Raw genomic sequence first — 23,724 nt, 5'->3', positions numbered from 1 at the left:
GACTGATGATGGTGGATGAGCAGTTTTCATTGCAGAGAAAAATATTAAAGGGACAAGTGGATGTGCATTAAGAAGTAACAAGCATTTATACAAGAATTGACAGTGACAACAATGTTAATTTTGGGATTGTTTTTCTCATTTTATTGATTACATGAGAGATGGGTTTGTCTATGACAAGGTCAAACAACTAAATACACTTTCAAGTGGTCAGATATTCAAGTTAAGTTTATTCTGCCTGTTTTTGTGTTATTGTAAAAGAGGCTCTAACATTTACAAAAGACACCTAATATACAAACACCTGTGCTCACCCATCATGCACCATCCATACAAAAATAGAAAAGTACTCTCATCAACACCCGGGGGTATATCCCACACTGCCTCACGATGTTTCCATTAGACGTTGATCAGAGCAGAAGGCCCCACCATTCATTTTCCTGGGTTTGAGTACATACCTAAAAGGTTGAGGAGGGATGGGAGCCTTCTCTAAATCATCAGTGATCTTGTCATGGTGGGAGTTTTACTTCTGTAGAGGGCAGTCTTCTGAAAGCATTGGTTCACTGTTGCATCACCAGCAGTTACAGCCATCATAGATTATATTATGCACATTTTATGTGTTTCTCAGCTTCTCTCTGTGTGTGTGTGCGTGTGTGTGAGGGGGGTCTTGCATAGTCTACTAAATGTAGTCCTGACTCGGTCCAGGACGCAAAAATTTGTTGTGTGCTTGCGGTGGGTTTAAATAGCTGAGCCCTGTGAAGGGCAGCTCTTTAGTGGCTGATCAAACCACAAGTGAGTAGTGGTCACAGCCTGTGAAATGAATAGATGTGCAGCAGGAGAATGAAAGTGTTTCTGATTCATTTCCTCTGTCAGATGAGAGCAGATTGAATGTTGAGAGACTGTTCACACACAGAGAGTGGTGGAGGTGGGGAAGGGGGCTGAGGTGAGGTTGTCTGGTTGGATGCTGAAGGTCTCTCTGGGTGTACATGCCCTTTTTCAGCTCCTCTTAGTTTGTAACATCACTGTCCCTGCAAGATCAGAATACAGCCAAGCACAAAATGTGAAAGGAGCACACAGAAAGTCCCCTGTCAGTGATGCTCTATCTGCAGTACATCGCACTGCCAAAAATGCTACTGTGCTCCCTTTACTCTCATCGCCTTCTTCAAAAGTACAGAGTGAGAGATGCAGGGAAAATGTGGAAAGGAAATAGACATGATGCAGCTGTTCTCATGCTCTCCATCTTGTCTCTCTCATTATTCTGCAGAATGTTATAAACACAACAACCATAAAAATTATTTGACAGGAACATGAGAAGCATGATGAGCAGATTTGCACTCTCCCGTGTTACATAACAGAGCTCCCCCTCTCCCTCTCTGTCTCTTTGTACTGTACCGCTCTCTCATGGAGCTTTCTGTTCTATAAGTGGCTCACTTAAAAGCAGGGAGGTGAATAGTCAGCTTTTCATGTGGTTAATTTACAAAGTAAGCTCTGGTTTGTTTCTCTTGTCTCCATGTTATCTGTGTTATTTTAGACTGATCTTCATCATTTTTTTATGCTATCAAAATAATTTTAGCTTCTTAAACCTTAAGTAATATTAAAATGAACTTCTCACAGCTGGTAAACCTATTCAGCTTGTAATTAGGTGTTGTATAGACAATCCCATTCCTCTGGGATATACTTTACTGCAAAGTACTTCAAAATTGTGACTCTCATTTCAGGCCATAATTTTAGTTTCCATAAAGCACTTACCATTTTCCTTGTGTATTTCAGGAGAAACATAGGCTGAAAAGTTTTTGTCTGGAGGTAATTTTATCTCTGAGCGGTGGAAGAACAAACTTTGAGCAGTACAAAAAATTGACTAAATAAATATAGAGTGTCCATGTTAATCACAATAAAGAAGCGTGTCAACCAGTTTAATTATATGTTAATGGAGCTCTATGGTACAGTGTAATAAGCTTGAAGGATTTTATAACACAGACAACAGTGGTAACATGATTGATCCACTGTGTTTTACATTTATCAAACTTCAAAATTAACACATATCAAAATTCCTCCAACTTGACTGAGAGTGAAATGTTTACCTGGCCATCTCCATGGGGTCCTTAGCCAGGTAGACATACCAGTATATTAGGTTAAAGAGGGCAAACGCCAGTGGGAAGAGGACACGGGCATACATGTCAATGGGACTGGTGCCAGCTAGCTGCGGAATTTGAGGAAAAGCCGAGCCCTGCTGGAGAAAAATCAACAGCGGGGGACCATCTCCTGGATCACTGCGACACACCGAGTGGTTTCTCCTCTTCAGGCCTTCCTGAGCACTGCTGTCCAACTGGTGGCAGGGGGCAGGTATGGTTTAGTGGAAGAGCAGGAAGAAGTGAGATGGGGTTAGTGTGGGTTTTGTACTGTGCCGGTGAAAATAAAAACTTCTTTCCTGCAAGCGCATACTACACACGTTCATTTTAACTTGGTGTCATATATAAAAGGCTGTAAGTAATGTTTGTTCCCATAGGAGCTTTCTCTTAATGTCATGCCAACATCCCTATAGAATGCAGCACATAGCCTGCTAGATGCCCATAGGATAGTTAACAGATTATGCAGGCTGGAGTGTGAGAGTTGTTCTCTGTTCTCACACTGAGGCTATTTTTAAAGCTTCAAACCATGAGCCCTACACGTGAAACAGATCCCATGAGGATGCTGGGGTGGCTTACCGTATTAGCAAAAAGCATATAGCTGGAGATGAAAGTGCTACAACTGCACAAATACGAAAGGCAGAGTGAGTCTCTACTTGGAAATGCACAAGAACAACCTCCAATAGGTGGAATGATTTCTTTTAATCTACATCTGAGAGCAGCTCCATCGTATTCATCATTACCATTACTATCTGCAAGACTGTAGAGACTTATCTGCAATTCACCATGAATGATCCTATTTGCTGAAAAGTCTGGACACTGTGTAAAATCTAAATAAAAAGAGAATTAAATTATTTATAATCAACTAAAACCTTAGTGATTTTAAATAGCATAATGGCAAATTCATTTTGAATTTGATGCCAGCAACACGTAACCAAAAAGGTGGCACAGGAGCATGTTAACCCTGTGTTGCACCTCCATTTCTTTTAACAACACTCTATAACTGTTTGAGGCTCAGGAACAACAATTGCTTTAATTTGGAAAGCGAATTTCCCCATTCTTGCTTGATACAGGATTTCAGCTGCTCAGCAGTTCAGGACCTCATTTGTCTTATTTTCTATCTCATACTTCATAGGATGTTTACAATAGGTGACAGTTCTGGGGTGCAGGCAGGCCAGTTTAGCACATAGACTATTTTACTACTAAGCTAAGTTGTTGTAATACACGTAGAATGTGGTTTGACCATTTTCCACTTTATCTCACACCTTTGTAAAGGAGCTTGGGATCAGAGAAGGTGGTAGTGTTTCTGGATCTTGTTTAGATATAGTTGCTTCTATAGTTGTTTCAACAAGCTGAGTTTACTGACAAGGGTTTCAGAGGTGTTCCTGAGCCCATGCAGTTCTGTGCTCCCGAGGATGCAAAGATCATCATTGTGTTTCTTTCTTCTGCATTACATAACTTTCATTTTTTGTGTGTGTCCCTGTTAAAACTTTTTCTGGCCTGTCCCATCAAATTCAGAATGAGCATATAAATAATTAATTTATTCACATTTTAACAGGATCCCAGCTTTTTTTTAAATACTTGTTTTTATTTAAGATGCCACGTGACATAAATCATGTACCTTACTCAAATTGAAGTTTGTTTGTAAGGATGTATATTTATTTATGTAGCTTTTACTGTAAGCAATTACTGCTGAGAAAAAAGATTTAGATTAAAGAGACTCTTTTCCGAATATTTGTTTTTAGAAACTAAAAGTAATAGAGAAAAGTAGAAATTCACTGTCTCGCTAAGCTTTTTACATTGTTCCAGATGTGATTAATTAAGAATTTGCACAAACTTTAAATAATAATACTTAACTAACTGAAAAACTCTGCAACTTGTTATTCTAGTTTTACAAAAGAAATGTCAAAAAATATGCTGGGACAGCTGTTACACTCACCACATTTTAATAATGAGAATAAAACTTTGACTTGAAATTATCGCACACATAAACATAAAGTCAGCTGCTCACCGAAACTGAGTCATCATCCTCGCTGCCCGTTGCCAACACCTCAAGCTTGTCTTGTCTGGCTTTCTGCTTCCTCTGTCGGTTGGCCTGGAGGGTGGCAAAGTAGTTTACTGCTGCAAACTCGACAAGGGCCGATGCTACAAAGGCAAAACACACAGCGATGAACCAATCCATGGCAGTAGCATAAGCTACTTTGGGAAGTGATTGACGTGCACTAATACTTAAGGTGGTCATGGTAAGAACTGTGGTGATGCCTGGAGGAAAACAAAACACATAAATTTACATTGACAATGACATACATACCATAATGTATATGAAATATCCTGTATAGATGGAAAAATGAGTGTACCAGCAACTGTACGTGCAGGAACAGATTCCTTGTTGATCCAAAAAGAGACTTGTGACAGCACAACAACCATAATAAGAGGGACGTATGTCTGAATGAGATAATAGCCAAGCTTCCTCTGGAGGTGGAAATGGACCACCTGTACAGAGTACTGACCTGCAAAATAAACAGCATGTGTGAAGAGAGAAACGCTGAGGGACATAGCAGGGAAGCACAGAATAGATGCCCTTGCTTGCCCTTGAAACAGAATAGTTGCTGAGAGAAACATATGTATTACTACTGTTAGGACTGAAATAATCTGATGAGGTTAAGACACATCATGAGAGACAATCAAAAGGAAGAGGAAAGAAGAAGGAAGCACAGCAGAGATTTGAAAATGGGCTAATGTTAAGAGCAGGAGGATGGAGTGAGTGAGGAGAGGGCAGGAGGAGAGCATACAGTGTCACTATGTGTAACACTGCCCTGCTCTGTTTAAACTCATGCATGCAGACATTCACACTCAGAAAACATGCTGCATCATGCACACACACACACACACACACACACACACGCAGAGAGAGACTGTTCCCCTTTGCTTTCTAAAAGAAAAGAATACACACATATGCACACACACACACACACTACTCCATAATTTCTCCTCTGTGTCAGTGCACTGAAAGGACTTTCTATACCTCACAGTCCTTTTTTAAGGCACACTGTACACATTAGGCCACCTAAGCATCTTAGATGGCTGCTCGGGCAAGTATTTATATCAGGTCTGGACACAAATGCAGTGACACCTTTGTCACTGATCATGACAGTTTTCAAATTGAACTTTTAAGTGCTTGTCCAACTACAGTAAGAAGAGGACTGTGGCAGCTAACATTGAATGTTACCTGTGTTTGACCTGAAAATCTCACTGGACAAAGTTTGTCCCACCAGATCATACTGCAGAAGACTTATGGACTCTTTGGGACATTCGACGGAAGCTACTGGGCCCTTCCTCCAAGTGAACATAATTTCGCTGCTTGTGTAAGCATCTAAAATTGAGAACGAAAAACTATTAAAGAACTCAAAGATTCATCCTCTTGTAAACATATGAAGAAATCTGCAATACTCACAGCTTCCAAACTTTAGAGGACAGGCGTGGCCATCCATAGGGAAGTTCATCAAGCTCATTGGACACTCTGCGCTGATTGTCAGTCTAACCACAAGACAAAACACAATTCAGTGTATCTATTCTTTTAAACAAAGTGTTAGAAGGTAGCCTTATGGACTGATACCAGCTATACTCAGTATCACCTCATGGTGTAGAGGACGGTCCCATTCTGCATGATACGGAAGAGCTTGTTGGGTGTCGTCATGTTATGAGAAATTGACTTCTTGGAGTTTCTGAAGAAAGTGTCTGGTGTCCAGATCTTCTCAACCATGCGGTTGTTCAATCGCAGGATTTCAATGGGGCCCTCAAATTTCAGCCGCTCATCAACCCACATTTGGCGAAAGAACATGTCCATAGTGTACTCCTGTCGTATGAGTATAGTAATTATAACCAATGTAAACTTTATCCTCTACAAACCTCCAACTTTAAATTTACATTCTCAGTGAATCTTTGTCCACTTCAAATTCTTTCTATTATTCATTAGCATACACAAAACCGGAGAGATAATTCAACTTGTTCAAGAAGGTGAGGACAGATGAGGCAGTGATGCATGCCACTCATCCCATATAACCATTAATCAATCCATTCAGGCATTTCTTCTACATGACATGTTGTCATATTGATTTAGAGGCCATCAATAATAGAGATGGAGTTGGTCAAACAGATTAAAGCTCATTAGATGGTCTCATGGCAGATTGCCCATAAGGCATTCGGTGGCCACTTAAGTGCTTCCCTCAACAGAACATATACTGTATATGTCCTTACAGAAGCAGTATCTCACCATCTCAACATCTGAAACGGGTCCAAAGCTGGTGACAAAGATGTCTGTTTTCACTTCCGTAACACCACCTGCAACAGTAATTAATAAATGTACAATGTACTGTATCTATCTTAATTCTATAAGGCATTGAGAACAGAATTTTCGGAGATACAGTCTGAATTACCTCCAGACCCAGGCCTCAGTCTATTATCATAACCATTTAAAAGTTGATCCAAAATCCGAGTGATGTTGTCAGAGTAAATCTTATGATTTCCACTTACATTACAAGGACTGGAGAGGGAAAAGAATGTTAAAGTCAGAATCTCAACGGACTGATGCATGTTTAAGCAGAAGATGAAATCTTACCTCATCCAGCTGATAAAAATAAGTAAAGTTAGTGATATGACGGCCATCTTTAGCAGCAATTCTCACCAAATTATCAGTCACCTTTCTGAGCAATACATCCTGTATAAAGTAGCACAAGAGAGAAATAAATCAACTAGAGAAGGAGTCTTTATGAGTGTGGCTAAAGCAAGTGGTCAGTATGCTTACACACTAAGACAGGAACTGCAATCTAATTAACAGATTAGTAAATCCTTGCCATTTTTAGACAAACAGTTTTGGTTTTTGGTTTAATCAAATCGATACATTTAAAGAAATCGAAAACGTGAAACGCAACACGTGAAAGTACAGCAACAATAAAAAGTCAGTGACAAATGGTATATAGTGTCTCTAATGATTTATTTTTTCTTGTTTGAGTTCATGGTATCAGACAAAAGGAGGCGCTGCCGCAACAATGTGCTTTACAACCGGAAGTGAAAGGAACACTGAGGAACGAAGAAGACGCTTCGAGGGAGCGAGGGGCAAAACACCACAGAGAAAAAATAAATACTAAACAGTACTGTTTTTATTAAAACATTGGCAATAACAGTTGTGTTAAATAGCAAGTACACGTAGAGTAGTAAAGACAAACTGCGTAACGTTGACTCACTGATAGCATAACTTCTTTGCTGGTTAGACAGAGTGATAGTTAGCTGAGCTCGAGCCGCAGCATGTCCGTGCATTTCGAGGAGAGGAGTGGTGTCATCCCCTGCAAGACACCCTGGGGCTCCTGGTACCAGACCATGGAGGAGGTTTTCATCGAAGTCAATGTGCCTCATGGAACGTCTGCTAAAGAGGTCAAGTGCCACTTGGGATCCAGAGATCTCGAGCTGCGGGTCAAAGGAAAGGAAATCTTCAAGGTAAACTCCTGGAGCGAGCTTCAGGACTTCTCTCCTGTTTTGGTATGGGACCAAAAACACCTACAAACCTGGATTACAGAATCGTTTTTGTTTTGCAGACTGGTTGCTTTCAGCTTTTGAATCATATCGCTTATACACTGTCTGTGGGAGTAGTTGAGTTTTTGTTGACTAGAGATACAGTGGTCAGATTTTCACCAAAACAGGAAAAGCACAGTCGTGTGTTCTTCATTTAAGTGATATTTGTCATACTGGAGACACTTCCCGGGAAACTTAATGGATGAGAGATTTTGTTAGAATCTGTTAGAAGTCAGTTCTTTTTCTGAGAAAACCAAATGCTTAATAAACGCTGTATTAAACATTGTCCAAAGGATTTTGGAGCAGTAGTTTTCTATTTTTACATTCATTTCTATATGCTACTGAGAGTAGGACTCATAGTGCCCCCTCTTGTATTGTGGTCTGCAGCATACTATAATCAAATTTCATGACAGATTCAACTGCTAGTCGAAGATAAACATTCACTTTTCAATCTCCCCTTTCCATTATGTCAGGGAAGGTTATTTGACACAACTGTGTCTGATGAGGCTACGTGGACATTAGGTAAGTCTTCATTCCTCCGATGCACATTCAGTTTTTACTCAAACCTTAATATACATAACCCACCCTCTTTTGACATGGTTATTGTTTTGTTTTTAATATTCATTCTTAGAGGACAAGTGTTTAATCCGGATCGTTCTAATGAAAACTAACAGAGAGGCTGGAAACTGCTGGTCCTCCCTGCTGGAAGGAGAGTACTGTGCGAATGCCTGGGTCCAGGATCAGATGCAGAGAAAACTCACACTCGAGAGGTTTCAGCGGGAGGTTAGCTTGATACAGTGTAATTTTCGATGTCATAGTGGGACAGTATAGGTTTTAAAATGCACACCTGTCTCCTATGGCCACATCACTGAAACTTTGTAAGTCAGATAGTTATAGGTCATTAATAAAGCAATGGATGCTGTTGTTTTGTATTTTTTGTAGCCATTATCTCATGATAATGGGATAATTATATCGTCATCTCAGAATAACAACTTTGTTTTCTTGCGATAACAAGATAATTTGTCTCCTTATCTTGAGGTAACAAAGTTTGTTTTCTTAAAAAAATAATTTTGCAAATTTCAAGGGACTGTCTTTGCTATGGCTCAGCAGTTAATACAGGCTGTTTGATGTTCCATGTGACATTGTTAATGTTTAACTAGTGGTACGTTATAAAATTACATAGATGACTCACCGCTGAACCCCCCCAATCACTGTGGTGCTTAATGGACCACAGGTGTTATGTCCAATTTTAAGGCAGTGCTTCACAAACTGCATCTCTAGTGGTTTACTCTACAAAAAGTATGAATTTGTTATAAACAGAAATATAATCTTTAATGGACAACTGCTTAATAATTACTTGCAACCTTTTCTAGAATCCTGGATTTGACTTCAGCGGTGCAGAGATATCTGGCAATTTTGCTGGTGGTGGTCCAGACTTTTCCAGTTTGCAGAAGTGACCTTTTACATGTCAATGTGAGGTCTCCAGCTCTTAACACTACTGAGGACATCCCCGGCATGTAGAGAACATGGAAATGATGTCTTCAGAACTTAAAGATTGAACAGTTTGCTGGCTTTAATGTTTTGATAAGACGCTTTAAACAGCAGCCAGTTATTAATCTTTTTTCGATTGGCTGTGAGGAACTGGTGTTTAGCTTGATTTGGCAGATTGCAAGCCCACTTATACAGGAAGAAGAATGGATGGGGACTGCTTTGTCTTGGTTATAAGAAGCCTTTGGGATGTGCTGTCATTTTGCAATGAAGAAAATGCTCATTGTTAGCTTTTCAATAAAGTTTTATTGAAAGGTGCAAGTACATATGTTAATCAGATGATGTATTTAATCAGCCATTTTTTCACTTTGGTCACTAAAGGAAACAAACTAGACAGGGAAACTGGCCCCAAAAAATCTAATTCAAATCCACATTTCCACTGCACTCCATTTTTTTCTGTGTAATTTACAACTAAATTCAATCAATGCATGTGGTGTTTCACTCAGTGTCCACAAATTAATAATCACTGAAAACATCTCATCTGTAAGAGCGGAAATTTCAGCTCAAACCTAACAGACATAAATGATAGGATCATCCTTTGCCTGTCATTCTTAGTCTCACTGGAGACAGAGTTTTGTCACCATATCCAAAAAAAAAAGAAATTCATCACCTTGGGTAGGAGTGTGCATTCAGGACAGCTTAGCAACCTAGGGTGGGAGTTAAGGATTCCGGGCCCGCTTTCTTGGTTCCATTTTTGCATTTCACAAAATCCTTCTCCCTCCTCTTCCACATGGTGGATTGAGGACCTAGGTGGTACTCTACTTATTAGCTTAAAACCAGCAACCCGTTCCAGGAAAAACCAAACACCTTGGTACGGATTTGATCTAGAACATACTGTGCAACACACTTGTGCAAGCAACTCAAGGACAGTGAGAGGAGAGGGGAATACATTGTGCTTGATGACAAAGAAACTTGAAGGAAACAGAACAGTTTTAGCTTGTCCTTAAAGAAATCCATCATCAACAATGAAAATCTATGAGGAAAATACTTTGTAGTGTACTTGGGTGAACTTACAGTGAACAAATCTCCTACAAATTACATCCAATCAAAGAACGTAGTTAATATGGGTGAAGTTGTAACTGTACTCTGCATGTAAGGTCACTTTGCACACCCAAGCTTTAACAAGCTGACTCAGGTATAGTGGGAAGATGAGTGATCTTGTAGTAGCTGTGCTTTAGCTGACGCGCAGTTCTTCCTGAAATAGTCCAGCGAAGTCGCTGGCTGTTTGGCTTAGAGCACTTGGTGGTGGCATATTCAGCCAGGCATTTTCTGACTACCTCACGCACGCATAGCAGGTCGCCATCTTTTATCTGCACAGTAGAAGGACAAAAAGAAACAGTAAGGTTTTTTTCCAAAGAGTGTTTCTTCCTTCATACATTATAAGCAATTTATGCAAAACCTAAGATTAACACTCTCTGTGCAGCACATGTTGAAATTTGTACAAATGATCAGCACTTACATTCAGCTGCTGCTGCAAACTCGTCAGGGCCTCTGATATTTTGTCAGTGTGCTCAGGGTCATGTTGTTCCTGTTCTTCAAAACATAGGAGAGCCATGGCAAGCAGAGATGGCTGCAGAAAATAACATTTCTAAATGCATAAAACTGCAAACTGGTAACCAGATTTTTCTAGAACTACCAAAGAAAACAAGACCTTTTCAAAATGCATATGCTAAACCCTCACGGCCTACGTTATACCTGAGCTTCCACTACAAATGAAAAATGATAGATTTTTCAAAGGACAAGCAAAGAAAACTACACTGACTTTTTTAAATGGAAGAATATTAGAATTTGAAATAGTTCATCTTTTAAAATTTAATAAGTATTTTGGTGTACCTTTATTTTGGAAAAGACAAATGAGCAGTGACAGGCTTTCAGCTGAGACTCCATTCTCTCAAGGCTCAGTATCTTCTTGCTGTAAAAAGAAAAGTATTTGTGTCACAGTTGAAAATTGTTAAATTATTAAATCAATTTGGTCCCAAATACAAACATGTTTTAAACATATTTTAAACTTAAATACAATATTAACACTGGTAATGACCTGTGGACTTTTACATTTGTTTTCCAACCCACTGTCACATTTCTAAAAATCTTCATGATTTCAAAAAGAACTATGTCTGTTGGCCTTACAATATTTTTGGCTAGTGTTCTTTTTAAAGCCAAATATGAGAAGACACATTTTAGTACAGTATATATAATCTTGTTGAGTCACTGTTAAGCCCTGCAGGTTGATGTGACCATCTGTCCTTACCTCTCATCATTGAGCTGCTCCTGGATGTGACTGTGAAAAAGGCGGAGAAAGCGGAGGGCTGTAGGGGCCTTCACCTTCCAGTACAGCTTCTCCATGATGATCTTCTCCATCCTAATCATGTCAGATACTGTGAAGCGATTCTGACTGATTCGGATCAGGTCGTTGGCCAGAGGTACATTCTTCTCCTCTTCTGAGGACTTCACAGCAATGTAGAAGCAGCAGAGGCCCACACAGGACAGGTGCTTTGGTTGAATCTTTAGAGGACAGAAAGTGAAAATAAAGACTAAAATACAATGTTTGATCATTCTTGTACAGTCAACAATTGTACAATTACATCATTTCTGCATACAAACCTTCATTACAGATAGGAATCGATCTAGCAAGCTAATTGCTAGTGAGAAGGTCTCTGAGCTGAAACCAAAGAACCTGGTCAGAGAGAGCAGGTCCTTCACCTCTAATTCCCTTAGTCTTGTGGTCACCTTGAGGCCATTGTCCTGGGCACTTTCAATGAGCCTCAAGCCGCTCAGCTTTGGTTGGTATCTGGCCTCCAGATCGGTCAGGGCTTTCAGCTGAACTGCAAAGGACTGTATTCTGGGTCCTGTGACTGTATCAATCATCTGCGCAGACAGGAAAACAAAGGTAAAGACTAGTCACCAAGTTCAACTAAATCACAGTATTTTAGACTATGTAGTATGTTACAGTACCGACATTATCACAACACAGTGTATGAATAAAATATAACCATAATAAATAATAACTGGCATATCTACACGCGAAACATTAACCATTTCCCCCCTGTAACAAATTCAAATGTTATAAATACTTGCATTTAATACACATATCCTACCAAAGTAATTTATACCACAGCCTTATGAGGTAAAATAAGTACAAACATATCAGATTATACTATTGTATACTGTATGAATTGAACAGTTTATTGCTAACTGCAATTATATTGTTGGATTTGTTATTAAATGTTCTAAACGTTTGGATCAAGTTAGAACAGCTGCAGTTTACCAGACACATGGCTAAATACGTTTGGCAACGTAACAATAACGTTAATTTATAAGAACGGATCTGGATTAAGGCTTGGTGCTGCTCTGGGGTAACTCAGACATGTATGGCCTTTCAGATTTAGAGGTTATCCGGTAACAAGCCTTCCCCCAACAGCTGTCAATGAACTGGAGTCAACTGGACTAGACGGCGATTAAACACCAACAGATAACAGAGACATGTCCAACAAAGTTCCTAACAAATTGCAACAATTGTTAATATTTTTAGGTTATACTGAAGACGTGATCCTTTACTTATTTTATTAACGTTCTGGCATAGTGGACAAAATATTAGATTGTAGATGAGAAATGACCAAGGCCTTTTGTGAGGCAGGGCAGGACCTGCTACATGTCGGGACATGTCCCTGCCACACACACCAATGGTTAGCGAAACAGCCTGATGACAACAAACCCCAAAACCAGGAGAAACATAACAAAGTCCATCTGTAAAACTGTAGAGAAAACTGTGACGCGAACACGCGACACCAGTTATATAAACGTAACGGTATTTAATGAAAGTGAAGGGGAAAAAAATTGTAATTTGACGTAACAGCTAGCTACAAACGCTAACACTAACTGTTAGCCAACCTCAATTTGCAATGTTTCATACATTTTCCAACTGAACGACAAAAACATAACAGTGACTTTTATGGCTTTAAAAACAACTTTAAGTGTAACATGTGGATAGTTAACAAGATAGAGAGAGAAAAAAAAAAAAGGGGTTAACTTACCTCGGCTCAAGTTGCGCTGTCTTTATAAGTATAAAAAATCACAAAGGGGGGAAAAAAGCCTCCACGCGCTTAAATAAACGAGTGAAAAGAGGTTCAAAACGTGTAAGTATGAACTTTAAGTAAAGAAAGTTTTAAGCATAGGTTAACTTCTGCCTATGCACACCCCCTACCCTTGGCATAAGGCGATGGGGAAAAGGGCAGTTTTCTTAAACCGTAGGCTTAAAACCAAACCCAAGCCCAAACAAATTCAGCTGTCATTGGTCCTTGGTGGAAGACATTGTCGGTTCTAGATTTTAATTGGATAATGACGAGTCACTTAAGACTAAGTCCCGCCCTATCAAGGCTGACGAGCCAATCGGTCGTAGAAAGGCGGGACATAGTGTCATCAAACGCCTCTGTAATGCTAGCATTAATATTGTATTGAATTTTAATACAAAAATACAGCTGGATCAAAAGGAAATAACTCATTATGTTCACTATTATTCGAGGTGATTATATTTTTGCATCCAATATTCTCCATCTAATCATTAAATACTCCAAGGAAAATGTGTACAATGTTGCAGACTGAAATAGTCGAAGTGAATAGTTAAATAAATGAATTTTCTAGAAAACAGTACAGGGTCTCCTAAGTGGATCCATATAACAATTTTCATAGGCCAGGCATTAAAATATCACTATATTTTACCTCCTTTTCTTTCTTAATGGTCACTACTGGCATGTTTCTGGAGCAATCTGGAAGGGGACTGAACCTGCTGAGATCACAACTTAGAATCTGTTGTCTGACCTCTATCTGAAAGAGCAATTATGGAGAGAACAAGATACTTTTTGAATAAAGTAACTGTTTATTACATTAGGATATACAAATCTGTAAGCAGGCCGATACAGACCCACTATATTAATCTACTGACATTAATAGATTTAATTCTGAATTTGTATACTTCCAGAACTTTTTACAGCATATATAGTTCTTCCAGTTTTAAACTGTGAAAAAGTTCTTACTAGAACTTTCAGACACAACACAGGGGCTGATGTAGGTATGACAGGGTGCTTTTATAATGATTACATTATGTATTTATACTATGATTGATTTAAAGTGCTTAAAAATCATTATATAATCCATACAGATTTCAACAGCAACATTATGTTATTTTATAATTTCACAGTGTAAATCAGTCAAAAACTACAAACATATAACACATTTAGTACAAAAACAAACATTTTGGCAATGAAGATCTTTAAATACTCGAATGAAGGTTAGGAGCCATGCAGAGACCATGCTACAGAAAGCTGCTTAAAATCTTAAAGGAGAGTTTAGAAGACGTGGAAGACTTCAGGCTGTCTTACTTCCAGGGATGTTAATTGCATTTCTACAAAACAGTTATTTCACATTGTAAAAATAATACACTTGATTGTTAGTCTGTGATCTTTCGATGTAGAAGAAATTCTTCTAATTCAAATTCCTTCCTGAGGTTAGTGAACACGCAGATGGAAGACTAAAGAAGCTATGAAAAAAGAAGAAAAAACATGTTATTCACCCAAATAAAATAAATAAATAATTCATTCGCAATGGCAAGTCAAGCCACATACTTTGGGCAAATGATAGCTTTGTTATTTTTGCCATTTTTTGCCACTGACCAAAGGAAGAGCAAAAAAGATACTTGAACAAAGAAGTGTTTAACAGAAAACACAGTTAATACTGTGCACAGTTAATACTGTGCACAGTTAATACTGTGCACAGTTAATACTGTGATTAAAAACAGAGGTATTATAAAATCAATATCTGTCTATGTAATGATGACAACTGGTTCGATATGAAATGCTCTGAATAATATAAATGGTTGATGTGATGAAGTCCCACAGAGTGGAAATGGATCGAGGTGACGAACATATGAACTGATGCTGTATTTGATTTTATGTTTTCTTTTTTTATTTAGGCTTAAATATTAAGTTAAAACACTTGCTAATTTCCAGACTCACTAAAAATAACATTGATTAGGTTATTCATTACTTTGCATAGAAAGGTCAATAGGCTATTAAAATAGTATACCTCAAATATTAAAAACAATAACAATTAGTTTTATATACAGTTGAATGTATTTCTTATTAATAATTACACCATATTAATACCTAACGCACAACTTATTCTTCAGTTTAGTACAGTATATTATAGTATAATGAAGTCTATAGTATAATAAACTGTCTCATGTTTCCATTGAGTCAGTGAATTGGTGATAAACAGCGACTTATGTTACAACAGGAGATGAACACAATCATGGAAAAACAAGATATAACACAAGCTACATTTTAACTTAACAGTTGATGGATTTGTTATTGCCTTTCTAGCAGAGTCAGCATTAGGGAAAACTTAAATACACTGAGCAAGGCTACCTTTTTGATCCATAAGTACAAAGTGGCTTATAGCCACTTAATTTTTCAAGCTCACATTTGTGAAGTCACTGTCACTGAATCCACACATAGAGTGATGACAGATACATTCCTGGTTTCTCTGGATGTTTGATCCATAAATCAACTGAAATGGGAAAAGAAATTAGACAAAATACTAAAAAAAAAAAAAAAGGAATTATGGTAGAATGGTATGGTAGAAATCAAAGAAATAAATGAATGAAATGACAATGCAACAGAGTTTTGGGGCACTCTTGTAATCTTCTCCTTCATTTCAGACTGTTAAGACTAGCTGAATTTGTTTCCATAAGGTTTGTTAAACAGGAGTTGTCCTTATGGAAGTAAATGTTAGATGTAGACCACATTCATAGGTGGACAAATGGGAGTAGATCAGTAAAGACGTTAACAACTATCCGTGACTCTACTAACAAAAATGGCTGCATAGCACTGCACTGTGGCGGTAGCAGTCGGAAGCAGTCTTCCATGAATCACAGGATAAGTAGTTTGATGTGGGTTCTCCTGGCTACATGTTGAAGTCTCCCTGGGCAAGACACTGAACCCCAAAGATGTCCTATTGCCTGCTACTTGTAAGTCGCTTTGGATAAAAGCGTCTGCTAAATGACAATTGTAACTGTAACCAGATCTTTCTATTGCATTAAGCAACAAAAATGCAGTACCAAATTGTCTGCTAAAAGTATGAAACAATCCATCTAATTTCTTCCAAAGTGGACAGTTAGTCTTAACAGATAACGTAATCTGTAACTGGAGTAGACACATGACTTCAACTCAAACACCTGAAACTTTATTGATACATGTAAAGTTAGATTGTCTTATGTGTCTATTAATTATTTAGAAGATGTCTACATGGCTAGAGACTTTCAAATAAGGCAATATAGCTATATAATGTTATATAATAGTAATATAATAGCTATGTAAAAGTTACATTTTGACAAGTGGCCTTTGGGATTTTCTTTACAAAAACGTATGTATTATCATGCATGTATTACATTTTAGCATACATTTTAAATGTCTTCCTTTCATATACATATCTTTTCTGTGGTATGATAATCCATTAATTGCAACATCTGCAACCATCTTGTGCTTGACATTGCCTTTGCCACCAGTAATATTTTCATATACACTGTAATGGCCATCAAAACCAGTAAAGTCACAAATTAATAGAGACTATTATTGGAATAATTTTTTTAGGTGCCAGACTTAAATTTCTTCACATCTTGTCACATTTCACTATTCACTGAAAAATGTGTTATTATGGATTTTAAAGGGTAATTATGAGCTCCAAACTATGTAGGTTGAAGCTGTCAGAACATTAAGGTAATAGTGGATGGTGGATTCGTACTGGAGTGCAATATATTAATAGGTGGTTCTAAAGTTTTGGGCACCCTATTTAAATATTATTGAGGGGGAAAAAACATTAGATCCACCTCTGAATATAATGCACTCCGGGGTGACCACCACCAACTATGACCTCACTAATAAACAAATAAATGTATTACCTTTATGACATTTTCATCTTATAACAACCTATAAACTTGTAAATGAAGAATGTATGGCAGAGCTGCTGCACTGGATTGCATTAGATTCTCCAGGTGTGCCAAATGTTTTGCCTTATCGGTGTATAATGTAAGAACAGACACCAATTCAGTGTAGGGTGTCTGAAATCCTCTGCGTTGCACACGGTGCCAGTATCTGTGTGATGAGTGGCAAGTAAACCAATGTGCCCCTGCCTGAGATACAGTCTGGCATGTAAGTCTGCAGAGACATAGTCTGTGTCATGCAAGCAGTGACCCCTCCTACTGTGTCTGGGCATACTGTGTCAGTCTGAATCTGTCCCCGTCTCACGTTTCCGAGCCAAACTAGCTTCTGGGAAGATAACATCTCTGGGAAGATTTCATTAATCACACTGTACTGGCTCAGAGAATAAAGTTAGTGGCCATGATCTGTGAATATACTATATGTATATTTAACTCATTCTCAAGTAGCCTGAGAAATGTTAGTATTATTACTGTTCAGTGGCATGGACACATGCCATGACAACAATGATGTACAAAAGAACCCACCTCAAATATATACAGAAAAGCAGACTTACTTCTTCTTATCCTTGTCCTTCTTAAATGGCTGTTGTGAGCAGCCTTGGAGTGCCTGTCCCATCAGTGTCTCAGCTGCAACCTTTCTCCTGTTAAACGCATTCATCTCCTCCTCAAGTTCTCGTCTTTTCTCTTCCAAGTTCTTTTTTTCATCCTGGTGCATCCGCTTGAGCTGCTCAAATCTCTCATGAAGCTAGAGATGATCAGGATGTGACAGAGCACAATGTGAGACAACTCAGATATGTTATATTTTCAGCAAGTAATTTTTTACAATGTCAATCTTAACCTCTTTTTCCTTTTCTTTCAGTTCTGCTTCAGTCTCTTTTACTTTGTTGACAAACATCTGCCTCATTTCTTCCTCTTTGCGCTGCAGGTCCAAAAGAAACTCCTTCCGTTTGGCTTCATATGTTTCCTGGAGGCTGAAGATCAGTTCGTTATGTTAGATTCAGTATAAAGTCAGTCATGCACAATCTTAATATCCATGAGCTGGTTGTTTTTAAGTTTAAACATATCTTAGTTGTTAAACAAATCTGAAAAATAACTAAGATATTGTGGCCACATAAATGTGCACACCCTCCTATAATTAGGTATTGGGCTGTGTTCAGAATTCCGCAATCAAATTCAAACTGATGTTAAATAGTAGTCAGTACACACCTGCTATAATTGAAGTGACAATTAAAGTGGCCATATAAAGTTTAGCTGTTTTAGTAGGGTTTTTCCTGATATTTACTCTGTTTTTTCATATAGCTAAAGCCAAGGTCTGCAAAGAGCATACAAAGCAACAAAGGGATCTTGTTGGAGGTATCAGAAGAATACAAAATAATTCCAAGACATAAGATACACCATGGAAAACAGTGAAATGGTCATCAACAAGTGGAAAAAAAATTAGCACAAAAGTAACTTAACTCAGAACTGGATGTCCCTCTAAAACTGTTAAAAAAAACAAGAACTAAACAGGTCCAGAAGGCTGCCAAGAGGCCTCCAGCAACTTGAAAAGAGCTGAAGTAATTTCTGGCAAGGCTGTGTACTACATGTGACAACAAACTCCCATACTTTAATGTCTGGGCAGTGGGGTAGCGTGGCAAGACAGAAGCTTTTTCTTAAAAAAATGTTCAAGCCCAGCTATATTTTGCAAAAACCTACATCAAGTATGACAAAAGCATATGGGAAAATCTGGTTGGCACGTCCACAAAAAAAAAAAAAGATCACCAAAAGGACAACGTATACCCACACTCAAGTATGGTGCTGGCAGCATTATGCTTTGGGGATGTTTGTTCTTTAGCTGGAACTGGAGATTTAGTCAAGGTGGAGGGAATTATGAACACTTAATATTAGTCAGTTATGGCACAAAACCTACAGGCCTCAACTAAAAAGCTGAAGATGAAAAGGAATTTTGCCTCTCAGCATGACAACAACCCAGAGCATACCTCCAAAAGAATAGCTTCACCAGAAGAGGATCAAAGTGCCCTCACAATCTGACAGATTCCGAGTGGGCAAAAATGTCCAAGCCAAAATGTTCCCTACTGATAGACTCCTAAGCCAAAAGACTGAATAGTGTCACAAAATCAAATGGTGTTTCAACAAAGCACCACATTCCACCAAAACTTTAGTTTTTAAATTATATTGCATAGATTATAGGTCACATTAAGGGTGGATATTCTGAAGTGATTTATGTTGGACTGTTTTTTTTTAAACATCTAAAAAAATCTGGCATTTTGACAGGGATGTGTAAACTTTATATCGCAGTTTAAAAAGTATATAGATTCATGTTTTTTTTGGCAGATGTAGAACACAGACATTGTGAATCTGGATGAGAGTAGCACCAACGGGTATGTCTATGATACATGAAGTAGGATAACTTTCCCCCGAAGGAAATATCTAATCTAAACAAGAGGTCAAGTGGAATTCATTGAATTCATGGAAATCATATACACGTGTATTTTAATGTTCTCTAAGTTAATGTTATTAGAACATTTTTTTTCTGAGGTGAATTGCCTGGATGCATTACAACACCGTGATCTCTAATTTCACCTGAATGACTGGCTGTCTGGGTCTGTGTCCTTGAAGCCCATCTCTTCCAGCTTGCAGCGACGGTAGAGTTCATAGTGTCGAGCGTGTGTTTGGTCCCGGAGATCCTCCATGTTCACACGCAGTAGCATCTCCCTCAGCTTCACAAAATCACAGTGGTTTTCATTCTCGACTGGGAAAAAAAGCTTGGTCATTTAACCTTATGTGCGTAAACAAACTCTTATTGACCTCTTTCTGTTTAATGTGTTCTTAGTTATAAGCTAGACTGAAAAGCTAGTAGCAGATCAAAAGCGTGAAACTGAATTACGACCAGCACTTTCTGGGGAACTGTTATGATGCTGTCAAATCAACTCATTGTACTCACCCTGTACTGAACCCCAGGGGTACAATCTTGCTTTCACCATCTTATTTCCTACTTTAACGTCTTCCACACTTCCAACAACAGCAAAGGGAAGATGACTCTGTAACAAAGAATACTGATATTGTTACAATATCGTAAAAAAAGGTTAAAAGTAATACTACTATTATTTTACAACAAACGTAAAATAAACGTAAAGTGTGGATTCAAATTTTTTTGTGCCTTACATTCACTTAGTTTACCACAAACGCAGTCATAAAATGGTGGCATGATAATTAGAATTAATTTAATGAATTTAGGGCTGGAGATATTGATCATCCACAATAATTTATAATTTGAACCCACCTATAAGCTATAAACACAATTCCTACATTTTACAACAGCAATTAAGTACAACCCCACTTGTATGTGTCTCCTCACATTCATTGAAGAGTTGATTTCTGAAACAGCGTCATCCTCTGTAGGGAACTGATAGATCTGAACTCCATTGCTGACTAGCTCACTCACAATCTTTATTTTTAATTTGTCCAGTTCACTCCTTGATACTGTGTCTGCCTTTGCAATAACAGGGATGATGTTCACCTGCATGGAAAAGACACAAGTGACAGACTGGAACAAATAATAATAAGTGCTAAAATACATGGTGCCAAATTCTTCTCTAACCTTGCTGTCCAGTTTCTTCATTGTGACAAGATCCAAGGACTTCAGGGAGTGTCCAGTGGGAGCAATGAAATACAGGCAAATGTGGATTCTTGTGTCATGGTAATTGTACAGGGATCGTTTTATTTTCAGCTCTTCTTCAAGGTACTTTTCAAACTGGGTATCAATGTACTCCAAAATAGGTTTATAGCTGCCAAGAAAACAGAGATACACATAATAATTACACATTATCCATGGGAACATTGAACTTTCTATGTCTTTCCTTGTCATCTGGGAGCTATGTTAGCATCTTAGTTACAAATCTGCCACTAAATAGCCTTTCAGCCAAGAATCCTCGCTTTTAAAACTCCCTGTTGTGGGAGCACAAAAATATCTATTGAGATTGCATTAGTTCTACCAGTCATTCCTTTGCTTTCCTTCTTCCCTTCCAATTCATATGCCAACAACAGGGCAGATCTCTCTTTCAAGTGTGTAGTAAAAAAAAATTTAATACAAGCTCTGAAATTTTAAAAATCAGTATCAGTATCAGTATCACTCAATAACACTACTTGGACATTTTCTAAGACAGGTTTTCTATAACTATTCAATGTTTTCTTTCTATTTGCAGCACAGTTTGGTCCACACTCATCTCATTCTAAGCACAACCACCACTCATGATATCATTCTAATAAACTTTAGAATTAGTACCTTTCTTCTTTGTTGATCTGGTCTCCAAACCCAACAGTGTGCACAATGGTCAGTTTGAGGTGGACATTGCTCTCCTGCAGATCATACGTTAGTGGGCGTAGACGTACCTCATTCTCATAGTGGCTGGCTTCTTCATTTTCAAATGTTGTATTGAAAAGTGTGTTCATTAATGTGGATTTCCCTATACCTGTCTCACCTGAGAAAATATATTATTTCACTCAGTGAAGTGAAATGAAGGAAAAACTAGGTGATGGATTAAAAGTCCAAATTTAAAATTAATGCATGTTTCACTAATATTTTTCATACTTTCAGATTATGAACTTTTCCTATGTTCAGACATACCTACACAAAGGATGTTGAAGCAGAATCCCTGTGCAACTGATTTGCTGACAAGCTGATCTGGAAGACTGTCAAACCCCACATGCCCACCAAGTTCCAGGTTTCGCTTTTCCTCATTCTGAGGTTTTTGGAAACAGGAAAAAAAATGTATTAGAAAAACTTACTTTCATTATATTAATATTTCATAATAGTAACCTCATATGGGTAAATATCAGATGAAACAAAATAGAATACCAAAAAATGAAGACTTTAAAAAAAGTCTTTCTGCCACACCTCATCACCATATTCTGCTTTCAAGCCTAAATGCATTATTTGCAAATGAGGTCATCTCTGTTCCATTTGACATACCAGATAGTCTGACCTATAAAAAGCTTTTGTCTTATTAGAAATCAAACTCTACCAAAGATACGCAATGCTGGCTTGAAAATTAGTTGTGCAGCACATTGACTGTCATATTGTTTATATGGGATTTTAGAACATATCCTAAGAGCATTGTCTAACTATAATGTAGCACACACTGCATTGTTTGAGATTATAAAAATGCTTTAATTTAGGGCTCTAACAACCAATTATATTTCATTACTGTCTCATGATTCTAACTAATATCTTATCTTATCTACCAGGAAGTTGTCAAAAATCTCACAATTGTTCAGAGGTAAGCATTACCTCTTGCTTGTTTTGCTCAAACAGCTGTACAATGATTACATCAGGAAAATATCACAACTTAAAAAGGTGGAGGCATTTTGGTGGAAATTAGTGAAAATCAACAGGTAATTGGTAATCAAATTAGTTTTCTTTTCATGGTAATTCATAACACTGACATTGTATAATGGCATTTTAGGTTGTGTATAATACTCTGAATGTGTTGTGCCCTGACTCTATAAGCTGTGACGTCATCCCTCAAATACAAAATACACCCTCGGATATTGGCATCTTGTAAAAAGCTCAACATGAGGACCAGGATGTGTTCAATACAACAATCATCAGTTTCTGTCCGTGTCTCTTCAAGCACACACATACAAAGAGCTCTTTATCTAGATGTTATTTCACAGAGTGAGAGGACATCCAAGCTTCTGGCTGCCCTGGTACACACAACCCCCATTGAAAAATATATAAACACACACAGTAGCTTAACTTACAGTCTTCCACCTCTTAAACATGAGACTAAGCTCCGGGCAAACAAATGGCATTTTAGTTCACACATTGTACGCTTTGCTGATAGATACTTAGGTTTGTTTCGGCGAGCAACGAGACAGTAAATCTGCAGGAGCAGGCGCCTACCATTTAAAGGGGGTGCTACTTATGTTTATCCTCTTAACTTAGTATTTTACTGCCTGGTGCTCTGTGTTTCAGCGTGGCCCAGCCGTGGTGTTAACTCAGCACCCGTAAACACCTGTCAGAGGTGCTGACACGGTAAACACCAAAGTGTTGATGCACAGGGTTCTTGCTGTTTCATGCTTGGCATCTGCTCGGATGCTGGACTGCGCGGTTGCTGCATCCCCGCAGATTGATCATCAAAAACAGGGCGACGAGGCATAATTTCTATTGAATCAACCGTAGCTCAAAGTCCGTCTTTATCCCGATTCATCAGACGTAACAAGCTTTCTTATCACCGCAGCGATTCTGCCGCATGTTAGACCCTCTCTTGCAGACACGTGAAGGCGCCCAGCTTGTTAGATTACTAATTGTAGTCTACGGACAGAAAATCGTCATACTCACTGCGAAAGCATCCATCTCATTGGCCGCCATCGTCATAAGTGGCTATGTGCAGAATGATCTGTCTTCAGTCCGACCAGCTCTCCACATCACGCAGGGACAGACTCATACTCCTCTCAATATGACCACTTGGAGGCAACACCCCCTCGGTGCTGGAG

The 23,724-nt window shown here is 38.3% G+C and overlaps 4 protein-coding genes across 9 annotated transcripts; 1 reads left to right on the top strand and 3 right to left on the bottom strand.

The window, feature by feature from the left end:
* Positions 1-52: 52 nt before the first annotated feature.
* gabra6a (gamma-aminobutyric acid type A receptor subunit alpha6a) lies at positions 53-6,713 on the bottom strand. Its single transcript, XM_067519461.1, has 8 exons — positions 6,557-6,713; positions 6,394-6,461; positions 5,756-5,976; positions 5,575-5,657; positions 5,350-5,493; positions 4,478-4,630; positions 4,132-4,382; positions 53-2,320 (listed from the first exon to the last, which is right to left on the bottom strand). Exons 1-8 carry the CDS (start codon positions 6,711-6,713, stop codon positions 2,072-2,074), a joined length of 1,326 nt encoding a protein of 441 aa, XP_067375562.1. The 3' UTR covers positions 53-2,071.
* Positions 6,714-7,209: 496 nt separating this feature from the next.
* Positions 7,210-9,838, top strand: nudcd2 (NudC domain containing 2). The gene is made up of 4 exons (XM_067518048.1): positions 7,210-7,613; positions 8,162-8,210; positions 8,320-8,471; positions 9,062-9,838. The coding sequence occupies exons 1-4, from the start codon at positions 7,425-7,427 to the stop codon at positions 9,143-9,145; spliced, it is 474 nt and encodes a 157-aa protein (XP_067374149.1). The 5' UTR covers positions 7,210-7,424; the 3' UTR covers positions 9,146-9,838.
* Positions 9,460-13,467, bottom strand: ccng1 (cyclin G1). 2 transcript variants are annotated; one of them, XM_067518047.1, is made up of 6 exons: positions 13,268-13,467; positions 11,964-12,101; positions 11,485-11,738; positions 11,070-11,148; positions 10,696-10,806; positions 9,460-10,546 (listed from the first exon to the last, which is right to left on the bottom strand). In XM_067518047.1, exons 2-6 carry the CDS (start codon positions 12,099-12,101, stop codon positions 10,355-10,357), a joined length of 774 nt encoding a protein of 257 aa, XP_067374148.1. In that variant the 5' UTR covers positions 13,268-13,467; the 3' UTR covers positions 9,460-10,354. The 2 variants fall into 2 exon arrangements, with proteins under 2 accessions (XP_067374148.1, XP_067374147.1); XM_067518046.1 differs by having other exon boundaries at positions 11,838-12,101; positions 13,268-13,466.
* An 823-nt stretch (positions 13,468-14,290) lies between these two features.
* LOC137133911 (septin-8-A-like) lies at positions 14,291-23,718 on the bottom strand. 5 transcript variants are annotated; one of them, XM_067518041.1, is made up of 11 exons: positions 23,570-23,718; positions 21,854-21,968; positions 21,512-21,707; positions 20,828-21,014; positions 20,585-20,746; positions 20,171-20,267; positions 19,810-19,978; positions 18,065-18,197; positions 17,781-17,971; positions 15,711-15,797; positions 14,291-14,769 (listed from the first exon to the last, which is right to left on the bottom strand). In XM_067518041.1, the coding sequence occupies exons 1-10, from the start codon at positions 23,603-23,605 to the stop codon at positions 15,794-15,796; spliced, it is 1,290 nt and encodes a 429-aa protein (XP_067374142.1). In that variant the 5' UTR covers positions 23,606-23,718; the 3' UTR covers positions 14,291-14,769; positions 15,711-15,793. The 5 variants fall into 5 exon arrangements, with proteins under 5 accessions (XP_067374142.1, XP_067374140.1, XP_067374144.1 ...); XM_067518039.1 differs by lacking the exon at positions 15,711-15,797; XM_067518043.1 differs by lacking the exon at positions 15,711-15,797 and having other exon boundaries at positions 21,858-21,968.
* Positions 23,719-23,724: the final 6 nt, after the last annotated feature.

Source organism: Channa argus, chromosome 10 (assembly GCF_033026475.1).
Source record: "Channa argus isolate prfri chromosome 10, Channa argus male v1.0, whole genome shotgun sequence".
Taxonomy (NCBI): domain Eukaryota; kingdom Metazoa; phylum Chordata; class Actinopteri; order Anabantiformes; family Channidae; genus Channa; species Channa argus.
This window is presented reverse-complemented; position numbering and strand designations above follow the sequence as displayed.

Excerpts from the sequence above, each read along its gene's own strand:
- LOC137133911 (XM_067518039.1), bottom strand. The coding sequence starts at position 23,605 with ATGACGATGGCGGCCAATGAGATGGATGCTTTCGCA. Across the intron at positions 21,708-21,853 it reads CTTCAACATCCTTTGTGTAG|GTGAGACAGGTATAGGGAAA; the intron begins GTATGTCTGAAC and ends ATATTTTCTCAG. Across the intron at positions 17,972-18,064 it reads TGAAAGAAAAGGAAAAAGAG|CTTCATGAGAGATTTGAGCA; the intron begins GTTAAGATTGAC and ends GATCATCTCTAG.
- nudcd2 (XM_067518048.1), top strand. The coding sequence starts at position 7,425 with ATGTCCGTGCATTTCGAGGAGAGGAGTGGTGTCATCCCCTGCAAGACA. Across the intron at positions 8,211-8,319 it reads TGAGGCTACGTGGACATTAG|AGGACAAGTGTTTAATCCGG; the intron begins GTAAGTCTTCAT and ends ATTCATTCTTAG. Across the intron at positions 8,472-9,061 it reads TCGAGAGGTTTCAGCGGGAG|AATCCTGGATTTGACTTCAG; the intron begins GTTAGCTTGATA and ends AACCTTTTCTAG.
- gabra6a (XM_067519461.1), bottom strand. The coding sequence starts at position 6,713 with ATGCATCAGTCCGTTGAGATTCTGACTTTAACATTCTTTTCCCTCTCC. Across the intron at positions 6,462-6,556 it reads ACTGAGGCCTGGGTCTGGAG|GTGGTGTTACGGAAGTGAAA; the intron begins GTAATTCAGACT and ends TTACTGTTGCAG. Across the intron at positions 4,631-5,349 it reads GATTTTCAGGTCAAACACAG|GTCAGTACTCTGTACAGGTG; the intron begins GTAACATTCAAT and ends TTTATTTTGCAG.
- ccng1 (XM_067518046.1), bottom strand. The coding sequence starts at position 12,101 with ATGATTGATACAGTCACAGGACCCAGAATACAGTCCTTTGCAGTTCAG. Across the intron at positions 11,149-11,484 it reads GAGCAGCTCAATGATGAGAG|CAAGAAGATACTGAGCCTTG; the intron begins GTAAGGACAGAT and ends TTCTTTTTACAG. Across the intron at positions 10,547-10,695 it reads GTTTGCAGCAGCAGCTGAAT|ATAAAAGATGGCGACCTGCT; the intron begins GTAAGTGCTGAT and ends TCTACTGTGCAG.